We start from the raw sequence: 16,423 nt of genomic DNA, 5'->3' as shown, positions 1-16,423 counted from the left end.
TGTATCGTAATGCTCTCTTTTGAGGTACGAGTAAAGAGTTTAACCTGGTTTTATAGTTATTGCCCCAAATTTCGGCACAGTAGGTGAAATATGGAAGAACTAGTGAACAGTAAAGAATCGTTCTTAACTGAAAAAGGTTTAGCGGGTCCTGCCATGGAGGATTTGGGCCTCCATTGGCAGGACATCAAAACTTAATAATTTATCAATATTATATTTGACAAAGATGGTTATTATTATTATTATTATTATTATTATTATTATTATTATTATTATTATTATTATTATTATTAGTAGTAGTAGTAGTATTATTATTATGTATAGTATATCATATTATTATTAGTATATATCGGATAGTTGAATGGATGAATGAATGGGATGCCTGGGTCTGGGGCCCTCCGTTGTCGGGCCTGCGTGGGTGTCGCCTTGTTGGGGGGTTCCCTCTCTCCGGGCCCGTCTCCGGCCCCCCCCGCTGCCTCTGCGGCGGGGCGCCCCTCTGGTCTTGTAGGGCCACTTTCGTGGGGGGCGGGTGCGCCTGCCCGTGTCGGCGGCCGGGGCGGCTCTGTCTCTCCGGGCAGGCTGGCCCCCTGCCGGGTGGGGGTCGTTGGCCTGAAGGGTGAGGGCCCGGACCGGGTGGCCGGGGGATTGCCTGGGCCGCCGCGGGATCCCTGGCTGCTTCTTCCCGCACCGTGGGGGCCCCGCCCGCGGGCCCCCTCGGCCGCCGCCGGAAAAAGGTTTATCGTTAACTCTCAAAACAGTTGTCAAGAGATAAATATATTCAAAATATTCCAAAGCTAAAATATCCTTAACAGACTTGATCGAGCATGCTACATGAAAACCTTCATCACAAGTTTGGCCTGTTTGGAAAAGTAGTGAGAAAAAGGACGAGGAGGCAGAAGACTGGAATCCTGTCATTTGAGAATTCAACATCAAAGTGGAGATATTTGGTGGTAGTTTACGATAGGACAGTGAGTTAACCCTAAATGCAACACGCCAGGAAAAACATCCTACCGCCTCTGAAGCACGCTGGAAGGGTCATGATGTGGGCGTGCCGTGCAGCTGCAGAACCTGGACCTCCTGCAGGACCTGGGCCTCCTACAGGACCTGGGCCTCCTGCAGGACCTGGGCCTCCTGCAGGACCAGGGCCTCCTGCAGGACCTGGGCCTCCTACAGGACCTGGGCCTCCTGCAGGACCTGGGCCTCCTGCAGGACCTGGGCCTCCTACAGGACCTGGGCCTCCTACAGGACCTGGGCCTCCTGCAGGACCTGGGCCTCCTACAGGACCTGGGCCTCCTGCAGGACCCGGTCCTCCTGCAGGACCCGGGCCTCCTGCAGGACCCGGGCCTCCTGCAGGACGTGGGCCTCCTGCAGGACCTGGGCCTCCTGCAGGACCTGGGCCTGGGCTTTGGCAGTCATTGCTTTGATCATGAACTCCTCCTTATAGCAGTTTATTCTGAAGTCTCAAATGTGATGTGACTTATAATAAATGATGCACAATGTCATCCCAAGCACAGGAGCTATTTAGCAGAATGACTGTGAAAGAAACGATTGAAGATGATGCAATGGTTCAGTCAAAGTGCAAAGCTATGCCCGACTGAAATGTTTTGACGGGACCTCAAGACAGCGCTAAAGAAATAAATGCCTGCAAAAGCCTCAATTAACTAAAACTACGATGTTAAGAATAGCAGAAAAAAATTCAGCCAAAACAATGTGAGACAATGATAACATAATAGAGACAAATGTTAAGATAAAGGTAGTTGAAGATATTTATTTATGCTTGCTACCTGATTATGGAATGGAAACAAAATGTGACATGCTAAAGTTGTTTTTAAGGTATCAATTTCTTCATTTGGGAAATCAGAACACTACAGAACTGTCTCAGAAAATTAGAATAAGCAATATTAAATAATAAAAGGCTTGCAATATTTCAGTTGATTTGTAAAGAATCCAGAATGTATGACATTTTTGTTTTTGTAATTGCATTACAGAAAATCACAATATTCTGATTTTCTGAGACAGTCCTGTATAGAAAGTCTGTTACAAACATCAAGATAAACTTAATCATGAACAAGAATGCATTTCAGATCACTGTTGAAGAAAACCCTCCCATCTCTTTCAGTGCTGCACTTGCTCCTGAGCAGGTCTAACATGCCGGCTCTAATCTCTGGGCTGAAGGATTCAGAGAAGTGCTCTTTTCCTGTCATGAAACTCAGCAGACAATCTCCAGTCACGCTGCTAGGATTAAAGCACTCGGTGATGTCAAAACTGTGGGGAAGTGAATGCTCCTCGTATTTAAGACCCTGGCTCTCCAGGCAGGCGACGACCTCTCTGGATGCGCGGTATTCTGTGATGCCGCCGACACACAGCTCCTCGTGGTAAGTCTTCCACAGGATGTCCCAGCCACTGTCGGCTGGAAATGTGGGATTAAAAATGACAAGTTATTTTAGGTCCTTTCAACAAATAACAGTCCTAAACACTTCTCCATACTACTGGATCTATTTACAACTCAAAACCCCATGAGGACATCATTCTTCCAGCGCTAACAGTCATGTAAACACCTACCGTATTTTCGCGACCATAAGGCGCAACTTTTTTTTTTTTTTTTTTTTTTTTTTTTTTAAATGTGCCGGGCGCCTTAAGAAACGGTGCGCCGTGTCTATTACCTGAATTACGGTAATGTAAGGCCGGCCACCATGTGAATGGTAAAAAGAGAAGGGGACGGGGGAAGCCCCGGTGAGTTGCGACGTGAATGAGACTCCACTGAGCTGATTAATGCGAAACAGATGATGAAAACGTTTAAGGATTTGCTTGATGTGTAAAGTGAAATAAAATACAATCAAACTAAGTTTTGCTTCCGCTCTATTTAAATAAGCACACTTGTTCTGCAGCGCGCGTGTGTTTTGCATGTCGGGAACCGAGGAAGCACCTGCCGTGGGTTTGCGGGTCCGATCGCCGGTTCCCCGGGGCAGATCCGGCTGAAATTCCAGTGCTCTTTCCCCGGGAGCCCCTACAACAGTGCAGGCGGGCTCCTCCGGTCCCGGCTGGTCGGAACCGTCCACGTTCCCCGGTTAAAGCAGCGGCTGGAGCAGCGCGGTGATCGGCGCTGCTGCAGCCGACTTCCTGGTTCCCCAAGCGGGGTCCGATGACCTGGTTCCCGGCCGCTTTGCGAGCAGAGATTTCAGGGGTCTGTCCCAGGTCGGATCAACTTCAACCTGCGAGATTTTCAGGCAAATCTGTCGGTTTGATCTCCAGTAACCAAGATGCGGAGGATGCGCTCAGGAGCCGCCAGGCTCCCGCCGCGGGTTTGCCGGGCCAGGGCGCACCATCCCCGGGGCAGATCCGGCCGAAATGCCGCTGGTCTTTCCCCGGGAGCCCCTGCTCCCATACAGGTGGATGGCTTCGGTGTCGGCCGGTCCGAACAGGTCACATTCCCGGTTAAAGCCGCTGTGACGCGCGCTGCTGCAACCCGACTTCCAGGTTCCCGAAGCTGGATCAGATCAAATTCTCCTGGTTCCCACCCGCTTTAGGAGCAGGGATTTCAGGGGTCTGTCCCAGGTCGGATCAACTTCAACCTGCGAGATTTTCAGGCAAATCTGTCGGTTTGATCTCCGGTAACCAAGATGCAGAGGATGCGCTCAGGAGCCGCCAGGCTCCCGCCGCGGGTTTGCCGGGCCAGGGCGCACCATCCCCGGGGCAGATCCGGCCGAAATGCCGCTGGTCTTTCCCCGGGAGCCCCTGCTCCCATACAGGTGGATGGCTTCGGTCCCAGCCGGTCCGAACAGGTCACATTCCCGGTTAAAGCCGCTGTGACGCGCGCTGCTCCACCCCGCTGGGGAGAGACGGGCTCTGCGCGGTGGAGGATCCGCACAACGGGGTATGAAAAGTTTATTTACTGTTGTGCAGAAAGTGACTGACACCGAGGAAATTCGGACTGGCGCAGCTGAATTAGCGGAGCTCTTTAATGCAGAAACAGAGGTTTTGCTCCCGCTCTATTTTTTAAATAAGCGCTTGTGTGCTTGTGTGTGCGTTCTGCATGTGTGTGCGTTCTGCAGCGGGTGTGTGTGTTTTCCGGCCGGCGTGTTTTGCGGCACGCGTGTGTGCAGCTCTGCTCTGTAGACTGCGCCTTTTGGGTCGGTGCGCCATATGTATGTTTTAAATCTAAAAATGACACACAAAAATGAGGGTGCGCCTTTCCACACGGTGCGCCGAATGGTCGCGAAAATACGGTAATTCCGAATGAAAATGGCCATTCCGAATTAAACTTAATTCTGATTTTAAATCCGAAAGCACGCAGTAAACGCTGGTCAAGAGCAGAGACCATTTATTTAATAAATAGCTTGGAGGACCTGGAAATAATTAAAAGAACAGATGGAAACAGGTAGACGTACAGTAATTTCCGGTCCGCCCCCCTATCCAATCAGAACCTTCCCAACCCCCAGACCTGTAGAGGAATTGGATAAAGCCGATCTAACGTGTTTTCCATGTAAACCTCAATTCGGAATTACTATTTCCATGTAAACTCAAAGGAAAATAGTTTAATTCTGATTTATTTAATTCAGAAAAAATTAATTCCGAATTAAAAAACATCATGTAACCGTGACCAGTGAGCTTTTAAGACAGGATTTCACTCTTCAGTGAGACTATGTCAGGTGTACTAGGTGCAACTTTCTGTGAGTCAGCGTTGATATCTGCTTTGTGGTCCGATGTTATTAAAGAACTGAAGTTACACGTAGAAACAAACTATTTCAATTTCTTGTGTGGGAAGCAAACTAACTGAAGCCTTCTTACCGGCTTCAACGATGATCATAAGCCTGCCGTTTCTCTTCAGAAGACTCTGGTGAAACTTGATCGTTTGACCAAGGTTGTTCACGTAGTAAATCATCTGTGGATAAAAACATTGAGGGAAATGTTTCATTTGAAGACTTTCTGAAGCATGAATGCTACACATGCAAATAACACTTCGTTTTTGTTTAAAGGATGTTTGCCACAAACACTGCATGATTATTATTCAACGCTTCCATCGGTCCACACGGTGTACCAGCAATGAAGGACACGGCATGGACACATTTTTGTTGGCTCGTTGGCTACAGGTGAAGTCACATTTTTCTTACCAAAAGGAAAACAAAAAGTGCTATATTAATGATTAAGCTACACTTTACACAGAGTCACCGCTGTTCAGTAATATCTAAGGCAGCTAGAACAAATTTGACATAAGTGACATTAAAACAAAAGGAAAGAAAGGAGGAAACCTAAAATCCTGACCTGCTACACAAATACCTGAATCATGTGGATGAAGTCAAACTTCTTGATGTCTCTCTTTGCTTTCACTTGCTTCTCATATTCTTCACTGGACATGATATGCCAAGAAAATTCAATATTGTCAAGGCTGGAGGTCTTTGCTACCAAAGCTTTGAGGAAGGAAAAACAAAGGTCAAATCAGTGACACTAACACATATCATAATGTAAATACAACACAACAAAGCACTTAATATTCAGTAAATATTCTGTTTTGTAGGTATCAGAATCAGAATCAGAATCAGGTTTATTATTGGCAGTTTAGAAAAACATGTTTTTGACTTCGGATACACCAGCGGCGACACAATGGTTTTATGCGCCTATTTTACCAAGGGTAACACTGGGATGGGGGGGGTGGGGGGGGACACATCTTCACACTGAGTATAATACGCAGTGTCAAGGTGCAAAAAACACCTCGGCACATAAAGCAACAATTGTCCTTGACCAAGGACAATTGTCATTGTCCTTGATGTTATCAAACAGCTCGGTACAGTTCTGAAAACAGGTCCACAGATGTTCCTGGGACAGGGGAGGGCTAGTGGGGGCAGAGTCCCTTGTTTTTCATTCCACCAGGGAGATTGTGACTGGAGCAACCGGCCAAGCTGCCCCGTCAAGGTCAGATTATAGAATCAACAATTGTATTGAAAAGACAGGCAGACTCAGTAATTTTCCGTCTGCTTAAAGTCTCTGGTTCCGCAATGGCGACTCCAAACAGACGAATTTGTGATCAATTCCCGCCAAGCCGAGCTTCCAAATTCTCCAAGGTCTTATCCATCTTGCCAATGAGCTCAGAGACCGCCGCTAGCCTGCGATTCTGTTCAAGAGTCGCATCCAGCTTGCGGTTTTGCTCTCCCAACGTTAAAGTCTCAGTGTTAGTCGCAGAGCTTATCCCTTCAGCCACGTCCGGCAGCTTGGGAAAGGGCCAAAGCAGCTGTCGACGACTTACACGTTTGTCAATATACCAGGAATCCCCCCACTCCAATTAGAAGAAATCCTGCTATCATAAATCCAATTATGAAGGCATCTTCAACGTCCTCGACAGACAGAATCGCCAGACACAACGGTCTCCAATGTTTATAAGAGTCCATTGTGTATCCGGCAAAAAAAGTCCCATCAGGGCAGGAGGGCTCCCTTGTCCCCTGACTTCTCGTCGCAAAAATTTGGTCAATTGTGCTGAGAGACCAGTTAATCAATTCCATGATTGTAGAATTACGGGGGAGTGAAAAAGAGAGGCTCTGAAGACAAGACAGGATAAAGATCAGCAGCAGGGCAGATAGGGAGGGAGAGGGAGCAGAAAAGCGTCCGCCATCACCGAGAGCCAGAAGAAGAGTTACGATCAAGAACAATCCAAACTCCAGCTTCTTCCTCCAGTTAAAAAACATGCACGTCAGGTCGTTAGTACGGAGCCCCTAAAGGGACACCGATTTTTTTTGTATATAAGGAGTTTTACGCGCGCGTGTGAAACCTTTACGCACGCGCGTAAAACCTTTAAGTGAGCACGTAATGTTGTTTACTTGCAAGCAAAGTGGTTATGTCCTTATAATGAAGTCCCAGGTTAAAATATAGCTCAGCTAAATCCTGTAATGTAATTTCCATTCATAAACAGAGCAGGGAGCAACTGAATGGACTCCTGTTCCAGCAAAACTCCCATGTACTTGTTTTTACACACTCACGTACTGTAGAACAACTTTTAGGCGCTCACTTATAAGTTTTGCGAGAGTGCGTGAAACTTTTTAGTGAGTGCATAAACGTTTTACGTGCTCACGTAAAGAACTTTACATGCTCACTTAAAGGTTTTACGCGCGCGCATAAAGGTTTCATGCGCGTGCGTAAAACTCATGTATTTGCAACCTTGCTCTTGTGATCATGACAGTCTGTGTTGAGTGGTGAAAAGGCAAAAAACAACTTCTTTTTTTTAATTTTTTTTATTCAATTTAATTTTTAATTTGTATAGCGTCTAATACAACAGATGTTGTCTATAGACGCTTTCCAGAGACCCAGAACATAAACCCCGAGCAATTATTACATAAACAATGGCAAGTAAAAACTCCCCTATAGGGAGAAAAGCCTTAAGCCAAACAGTGGCAAGAAAAACTCCCCTTTAGGAGGGAAGAAACCTTGAGCAGGGACAGGCTTTATTAAATGTAAAGGGGGCGTGGGGGCATCCACTGCTAGTCTAAAACGCGAAAAACACATGGAAACAGCACACAAGCCTTGGAGATCTGTAAGAGAAAAAACAAACAGACACGAGAAAAGGCAGAGACATAAGCAGCAACCATTTCAGGTCCCTGAGATCATGCGACCAGGAGGTCCACACCCCCCAGGCTAACGACCCCCACCCAGCGAAAGGCCAGCCTGCCCGGAGAGACGGGGCCACCCCGACCGTTGATGGGAAGTGTCCACATGGGCCACATTATTTTCTCACCTCTTTAAAGTCACAGAAATATGAACAGGTACATCAAGTTTCACATGTCCCTTGTTTAGTTGTTCATGTTTTTTATTGACTCTCCAGGTTGTGTATATAAATAAAAATGCAATATCATTCAAGCTGATTGTAAATTAAGATATAAGTTCAGCAGTGTTAAAAAAATCTTCCTATTACAAATTAAATGAATGTGTGATACAACATTAATACCTTTAAAGTTGTTTGTGAGCTCTGAGCTACCCTCCACGATGTCTGTAGCGATGGGACCACCAGGGAACGTCGACTGCCAGAGGGAAAGCATCTGGACGTCCAACTCACCTGGAGAAAACTGTGAACTTTAATGCTTTTAATGTTATATTACGTTTATAAAAAATATCAACATGTGAACTCTACAAATTTCAAACTGGAGTTACTGACCAGTTTTACAAGTACAGTACATCCTGATCTCTGTCTGCAGAAGGAAGCTTTGTTTTGGAAGCTCTGTTTTGTGATTTATGTGACTTTTTAAAGCTACTTCACTTGGCGGACTTTGTATTGATAGAGCCGACCTGCTCTCCTGCTCTGTAATGACTATTGCCAGACGACGCGTCTTGTTTTGCGTTCTGTTTTTTACATCGGTGCTGGAAATCTCATACACCGCCCCGCAGCTACGGCATTGGCGCAGCTTCATGGCTCCATCTGACAAAGGGTTTACAGCCCACTTTCAAGAGTGTGGGATTTTGAAAAACAGACCTCGCTACATCCATAGAGGCTCGCGCAGCGGCTTCAACGTGGAATCAGGAAATAAAACAAGTCTCGGAGTCATCGTCAGGAAAAACATCGTGAGACTACCCAATACTAGGCACAACGGAAGACACGGAGTGGATTGCAGTGTATCACGGAGCTTTCAGGGATATTCAACCCGAGCTCTGTCTCCTACCACCATGGAGCTGCTAAACACACAATCCCTCACTAATAAATCCCTCCTCATATACGACCATATTCTGGACAAAGCTTGACTTCATGTGCCTAACCGAACCGTGGCATTAACCAGGAGACTACTCCGTGCTTAATGAAGCATGCCCTCCAAGTATGCAACTCCAAGTGCCCGGACAACTTTAAAATCAATCTGTATTTCAGTATGCGTAGTAAAACTATGGAACAGTATCAATGTGGAGATAAAACAATGATCAAGTGTGACTACATTCAAGAAAATGTATAAAGAATCCCTTTTTATGAGGTACATTATAAAGATGATGAACTGCATTAACAATCTATATGGTCAGTATAGTATGTAGTAGTATGTATGTGTGTACTATATGGTCGGTATATATGTGTATGTGTGTGCATATTATGTACATGTGTATGTATGTGTGTACTTAGGTATATATATATATATATATATATATATATATATATATATATATATATATATATATATATATATATATATATATATATATGTTATTGTGTATACAATGCATATATGCACAGAAGGATGAGTGATATCATAATGATAATGTAGAATCGTCAGACTCGTAGATAAGGTGTTGGTGTCAGAGGGAAGCAGACATGGGGAGCTGGACATCAGAGAGCGAATGTTGTTGATCTTTGATCTGAAAAAGTCAATGAAGCTGTTGCATTGCTCGTCTGTAGCCTCAGTTGAAGAGGATGGTTGTGGCTTCAAGAGATGGCTTATGGTTGAAAAAAGCTGTTTGGAGTTGCCAGGATTTTTATTGATTAACCTGGAATAGAATTTTGAGCGAGCATCTTTAAGAGAGTTGGAGTAAGCCCTTTGATGCTAACGGTAGGCCAGTTTATGGACAGTGAGCCGAGTGTCTGCAGCATCGCTCCAGGACACGCCTAGCTGTTTTTATTGTCCTTAGCTCATGTGTGAACCAGGGAGCGGAGCGGGAGAAATTGACCTCACATGACTTGACAAGGACATGGAGATAAACACTGCTCGGGGATGTTTTGTAGAGTTCCACTAATTCTATTTGACGCTTAGGTCTAATATGAATGAATGAATCCTTTGCTTGAACATGGTTAAAAAATAAAAATAAAAAATATATATATATGACATAAAGAGTCATGGGTGGTGTCATCGGACTTAGAGTCCTTGACCTTTATTGGTGAAAATTGCACGCGCATTGTTCATTGCTGCTTGCAGCTTTAATTATTATTGTTTCTTTTTGTTAGCGTATGAGTGCACCCCCAAGCCCACCACTGCACTTCCATTGGATTGTGTTTTTTCTAAATGTAACTTTGTGGCAGCCTAATTAATTTGAGTCGGTTCTTTTTAATAATAAATTTGCACATATCAATACATACTGTACCTCCACCGCTTCCAACTCCAAGAACATCCAAGCTTCCTTTAAGTGCTCCAATTCTGTAGTAAAGATGAAAATGGCATAAAAAATGAATGTTAAAAGTGTAAACTGATATAAAAAATATACATGGACACGTTCTTATCTGTCTGAGACCAAGCATTGCTGTGTGAAAAGATTGGCCAGAACATGTCAGGGTTTGACCCTTCCTGTCTTATTTTGAAGCCCGTGTCTTTGTGTTTAAGATTGGTTTGACCTTCCTGTCTCTCATTGGCCCTGATTGTCTGCACCTGTGTCTCGGTACCCCTTGTGTATATCTGGTGTTGTCTTTCCCTTGCTCCCGGGTGGTCCGTATTGTTTCCTCCCTCTGTGTTTCCATGTGTTTGCAGTTTTTTATTCTAGTTCCAAGTTTTTTTGTATCCTGCAAAGCAGCACTTTTTGTTAGTTTAAAATAAATCCTGCTTTTTGAGAACCCCTGCCTCCTGCTCTCTCCTACATCTGGGTCCGAACAAAAACCGTCTTCTTTTTTTTTTTTTTTTAATAATTTTTTTATCCCCGATTTTTTTACCCATTTCATCACCCAGTGCTCATACCTAAGTAACAGTCCTGGGCATTGCTCCCCTCTGCCAACCCAGGGAGGGCCCTACACTGAGCTCAGGTCTCTTTCAACTTTCAACCGATGCGAGTTCTACCAGCAGATGGCGAAATGGACGGAGACCAGTTGGCAGGGGCAGGAGTCCCCCTTCTGGGGAACACGCCGGGCTCAAGGCGGGCCCAGGCGTTTTCAGCCCCAGGGGAAATGACAGCGGAGCCAGCCCCAGCCTGTTCCGGTGGGTCCTGGACGCACCGTCCAATGTTCCCGAGGTGGTCCCGGACGCACCCGTCGCTGTTCCCGTGGTGGTCCCGGACGCACTAGAGCCAACACCTAGGCCCCCGCCGAGGACCCGGTCTCCCCCTCAGCCAGTGCCAAAGACCCGGTGTCCCCCAAAGCCGGCCCCTAGGATTCTATGTCCCCCGAAGCCGGCCCCTATGACTCTATGTCCCCCAAAGCCGGCCCTTAGGGTTCTATGTCCCCCCAAGCCAAGGCCCCAGTCCTGAGGACGCCCCTGTGCTCGGTCCCGAGGACGCCCCTGTGCTCAGCCTGCTCAGTCCCGAGAACGACTCTCTGGCGGGTCTGCCCGGCCCCGAGGACGGCCCCCAGAACTTTGACTATGCTTTTTGTTAGTTTAAAATAAATCCTGCTTTTTGAGAACTCCTGCCTCCTACTCTCTCCTACATCTGGGTCCAAACAACTACCATTTCCTAAAAGAACACGTTTCTGGATTTAAAAGCTTTATTCTACCAAATGAAGCTGAGAAAAAACTACAGTTGTCCTAAAGCACTCAACACACTAATTCAAAGTATTGCGAATCAAACCTCCAAATCTGAGAATCAAAATTCAACATCAAGAATTCCAAAACCCAGAATGTAACCAAGACATTAGAATCTCTACGAGAAGGTGCGATCATCTTTCTCTATTACACTTCTCTTTTCTCGCGATCAGTCCTGAAATGGTCTCTGTTTTGTCATTTGAGCTTCCTCTTCTTGCGGTTGAGGAAAAAGCTCAACTAACAATGGAGATGGTTTTGCTTTAAAAGTGGTGGAGACAGTCAGGCATGGACTGGCAATAGGGGATATCGGGCAATGCCTGGTGGGCCCATGCACATCTTTGGGCTGGGGCTGGCTGTCATAATTGTACCCCCCCCCAAAAAAAAACAAATTGGGTACGATACACGAAAAGCAAGCACTGGTGTAATTTCTTGAAGGACGTTGGGCTAATCCAATGAAATCTAAGAAGACCAAACACTTGAATAATTATAACAGCCTTGCCTATAGTTTTGTGCACAACCTTGTGTGTGTGTGTGTGAGAGAGAGAGAGAGAGAGAGAGAGAGAGAGAGAGAGAGAGAGAGAGAGAGAGAGAGAGAGAGAGAGAGAGAGAGAGAGAATATTTATAATCTTTGTTTTCAATCGTACTATGGCTGAATTCCAATCTCCCCCCTCACAGACTCACACACTTACGTGCGCGCTCCCACGACTTGCATAAGGGTTCAGGGCTGTCCCATTCCTAAAGTCGTTAAGGGTTCAGGGCTGTCCCGTTCCTAAAGTCGTTAAGGGTTCAGGGCTGTCCCATTCCTAAAGTCGTTAAGGGTTCAGGGCTGTCCCATTCCTAAAGTCGTTAAGGGTTCAGGGCTGTCCCATTCCTAAAGTCGTAAAGGGTTCAGGGCTGTCCCGTTCCTAAAGTCGTTAAGGGTTCAGGGCTGTCCCATTCCTAAAGTCGTTAAGGGTTCAGGGCTGTCCCATTCCTAAAGTCGTTAAGGGTTCAGGGCTGTCCCATTCCTAAAGTCGGTAAGGGTTCAGGGCTGTCCCATTCCTAAAGTCGTTAAGGGTTTAGGGCTGTCCCATTCCTAAAATCGTTAAGTGCGCGAGGGCTCCCAGCAGATATTAGAGCCCTTACTGCTCACTTCCCGTAAGTCAGCATCTCCGCAGACTTTTGGAAAGGGAATTACCCACAGTTCATTGCGTTGTGACATAAAAGGAGGTTACCAGGGAGAATGTAAACAAAACAGGGGGCGGAGGAAAATTCAATTCAATTCAATTCAATTTTATTTATATAGCGTCTAATACAACAGATGTTGTCTCTAGACGCTTTCCAGAGATCCAGAACATGAACATAAACATAAACATAAACATAAACATAAACCCCCGAGCAATTATTATATAAACAATGGCAGGTAAAAACTCCCTTAGTGGGAGAAAAGCCTTAAGCCAAACAGTGGCAAGGAAAAACTCCCCTTTAGGAGGGAAGAAACCTTGAGCAGGACCAGGCTCATAAGGGGGGACCCTCCTGCCGAAGGCCAGACTGGGGGAGTCAGGGACGTCGACAGCACACAGCAGGCAGGTGGAAGCAGCAGCGGGATGACCAGAGGTGGGGGGGGGGGGGGGCGTCAGCAGCACACAACAGTCATGTGGAAGCAGCAGCGGGATGACCAGAGGGGGGGGGGGGGCATCAGCAGCACACAACAGTCATGTGGAAGCAGCAGCGGGATGACCAGAGGGGGGGGGGGTGCAGGCAGGCGGAAGCAGCAACAGCAGACATCCACGTAGGCAGGTGGAAGAAGCAATGGGATGACCAGAGGGGGGGGAGGGCCGGGAACACAGGCCAGAACGCAGCTCCTGAGGCTCCGGCCTGCAAACATACACAAAAGAGAAAAAAGGGGGGCCGGCACAAGAAACTACAGGAACAATGGACAAAAATGATAGCTATGAGATATTTATAATAAATAAAAATGGTAATGGAGAAGAGAGGCAGGGAAAAGGAGAGGAGAAGAAGGGTGAGAGGCACCGCCCAGCGGATCATGTCGGTGCCCCCCTGCAGCATAAGCCTATAGCAGCATATCTACCGCGAAGCTATATTTGAGACTAACTATTATAGTTTTGTTCTATAGCTGCGACAATGACTACTGACTCTAACACACTAAAGTTTACACTACCTAGAGATTTACCAACACCAGCTAGAGGTTTACTTAACACTAACTATAAGCTTTACTAAACAGAAAGGTTTTAAGTTTAGTTTTAAAGGTGGAGGTGGTGTCAGCCTCCTTAACCCAGATTGGAAGTTGGTTCCATAGTAATGGTGCCTGATAGCAGAACGCCCGCCCTCCAAATCTACATTTAGATACTCTAGGAACTACGAGTAAACCTGCACCCTGGGAGCGGAGAGCTCGGCCAGGAACATAAGGTACTATCAAATCTTGTAAATACTGCGGAGCTAAGCCGTTTTGGGCTTTATATGCAAGCAATAAAATTTTAAATTGAATTCTGAATTTTACAGGTAGCCAATGGAGCGACGCTAACACTGGAGAGACGTGGTCTCTCCTGCGAATTCCTGTCAGTACTCGTGCTGCTGCATTTTGGATCAGCTGGAGCCTATTCAGCAAATTACTTGGACATCCTGCTAACAACACATTACAGTAATCCAGTCTAGAAGATACAAACGCATGAAAATAATTCATTTGCGACTGCGAGACGAAAGAAGTTCACCTGTAAATATAAATACATAGCCCACTGGTGATTTAAATTCAGAAACTGTTGTCCCGTGATGATTTTTCAACGGACCTATTATTTCCTTTACAAACAGGGAGCGACCAACAAACGGAGGGAAGAAAACCAAAAAAAGGACAAATGAAGTTTTGGACTTTCTTCAAGACTAAAGAAAAGAGGCTGAGGGAGCTGGATGAAAAGGAAGAGGAGAGGGAAAGAAGAGGGATGACCAGTTATCTAAGTCAATTGACATTTTTGGGAAGATGGAGGACAAAATGTAGTTTTCTTCATCATTTTTTTATTCATAAATTGAGGTTCAATTTCTTTTGTTTTCATTTTATATTAGACAAATCCTCAGTTAACCTGGTGTTGAATAAACAAGACTTGCTTTTCTTTAATCTGAGTACAATGTTTGAATTAAGATTCCCTATGTTAACAGAAATGCATACATGTAAATACTAGCAAGATAGTTTTAGATCCAACACAAACAAGTCAGGCAGTAATTTGGTTATTCATTTATTTATGACCACAAAATTTAAGTTGAACAAAAACGTTGCAGTAAATAGTAATAATATAACTGTAATATTTAGCTCAGGTTACCATCAATTTATACGCTCTCTTACAAAAATGAAATGACATCATGCTCAAGATGGAAAGTAATATTAGTTGGTCATAACACAGCTGGAATATTTAACTCAGGATACCATCAATTTACACACTCTTACAAAAATGAAATTACTCGGCGATTGAGCCTGGCATACTGGATGAAAGAAATACACTACATTAACAAGGAAATACATATTGTACTGTGCGCATATTTAAATTGTGTTCTTTGTTGAATTTTATGCTCCTTTATATAGACTACCACTTTGTTTTCAAACATCCGTAGGATGATCATTCCCAAACTTATAATACCGGTATGTAACATTTTGATCTGACTAGGAATTTTTTTAATTGAAATGTTAAATAAAGTTTATTATAAAAAACAACAAAAAAAAAAACATTTTTTGATCTGACGTGTTTCCGGTTTCTGCTAAGTGCTGTCCCATTCTTATTTCTACCATTTGGAGCCCTCACACCCTCGCACACTTGATCAGTTCCAGCTGACGTCACTAAGGTCTGTGAGGGTTCAGGGCTGGAGGGTTTAGGGCGGAGATTGGAATTCAGCCTATAAGTAGACTTGGTGTCCAACTTACCACATAAGCTAACACTTTATTTTGAAGGAGCTTGAGGCCGGTTGAGGCAGAATTTATGAAAAAAATTCTTATACGTTTTAAGTTTTCTAGTAATAATGTCAGATGAAGCGTTCCAAACCAAAGGAATGAGCCCTCTAGTGTATCTCTCCTTTGCCTTGAACAGGCTGTGTGCTGCAAAATGTGCTGCAATTCGGGCCCGAATTTCCCGCACTGTCCTGTGGATGTGACGTCACATGACGCTGCATGCACGTTCTCCCCGTTCTCCCGTGCCGGCTTCACTGTTGGCTGCAGTACCCCCAGCGGCCGTCGTGGTGAAGGGTGGCGCTAGAGAGTCTCATTTCTTAAAAGGAGCCTCAAGCTCCTTTAAGGTGTCCATCTACATAAAAGTGACATGAGCCTTTTTTTGGCAAATTGAAAACCGGATTTTACACTCAACACCAGTGAGAACGACTTTGTTTTACATGAATGGTATTATATTTTCATGTGCATTTAAATGTGAGCAAATTTGCTGATCACAAAAGTTTGGCTGCAGTAAAGACATCCACATCTCTTTTACCTTTTAAACTCTTCAGCCAGGGAGTGGTGAACATATTGAAGAATGGCTCCGTGCTCCCCTGACTGTTCCAAGTACAACTGAAACCTGTCCACATAGCTGCCCCCGTAACAGGTCGTGGGCTTTGCGTCTGCGCTCATGCTCCTGTCCTGTCACGCCGCTGTGAGGCCAAAAATAAAGCCGTTATTTGCAACAAAGATAATGCAAAGGCTTTAAATCACTGAGGTCCTTTTAAGGGTCAACAACCTTGTCTTGTATATGGAGAATTAGAGAGAAGCTCAGCGGTTCTTCTGCTTGAAATGCAGGGCCGGTCCCCCTTCTCTCACACTGGGGGAAGGGGCCTCTGTTGTTGCCAAATCCGTGTATTATGAGCCTTTTGGGACTTTTTTCCCCCCTCAAAAGTCGTTCACAGATACTAGCTGTCACTGGTAGATGATTAAGATGTACAACTTAAAGTTAAGTCAGTTTTTATGCTAAAACTCAACTCTTAGGCTTCAACGCAAGTATATATAGTTTTTCCGTGGTGTCGCCACCACTTTCTTATATTGCCTACATTAATTAGCCATCTTC

At 45.2% G+C, this 16,423-nt stretch overlaps 1 protein-coding gene across 1 annotated transcript; it reads right to left on the bottom strand.

Moving 5' to 3' along the window:
* Window positions 1-1,774: 1,774 nt before the first annotated feature.
* On the bottom strand, window positions 1,775-16,149 carry LOC133446309 (histamine N-methyltransferase-like). Its single transcript, XM_061724319.1, has 7 exons — window positions 16,100-16,149; window positions 15,857-16,013; window positions 10,033-10,085; window positions 7,928-8,035; window positions 5,275-5,405; window positions 4,786-4,879; window positions 1,775-2,407 (listed from the first exon to the last, which is right to left on the bottom strand). Exons 2-7 carry the CDS (start codon window positions 15,991-15,993, stop codon window positions 2,055-2,057), a joined length of 876 nt encoding a protein of 291 aa, XP_061580303.1. The 5' UTR covers window positions 15,994-16,013; window positions 16,100-16,149; the 3' UTR covers window positions 1,775-2,054.
* Window positions 16,150-16,423: the final 274 nt, after the last annotated feature.

The sequence above is a fragment of the Cololabis saira genome, chromosome 6 (assembly GCF_033807715.1).
Source record: "Cololabis saira isolate AMF1-May2022 chromosome 6, fColSai1.1, whole genome shotgun sequence".
In the NCBI taxonomy this organism is placed as follows: Eukaryota; Metazoa; Chordata; class Actinopteri; order Beloniformes; family Belonidae; genus Cololabis; species Cololabis saira.
Note: the sequence above shows the minus strand (reverse complement) of the source record. Positions and strands in the feature narration are given on the sequence as shown.

Bases quoted from the DNA above. Each gene is read 5' to 3' on its own strand.
- LOC133446309 (XM_061724319.1), bottom strand. From the start codon at position 15,993: ATGAGCGCAGACGCAAAGCCCACGACCTGTTACGGGGGCAGCTATGTG. The intron at 8,036-10,032 runs GTACAGTATGTA...AGTTTTCTCCAG, and splicing joins TGGAGTTGGAAGCGGTGGAG to GTGAGTTGGACGTCCAGATG. The intron at 2,408-4,785 runs GTAAGAAGGCTT...CCACATTTCCAG, and splicing joins TATGATCATCGTTGAAGCCG to CCGACAGTGGCTGGGACATC.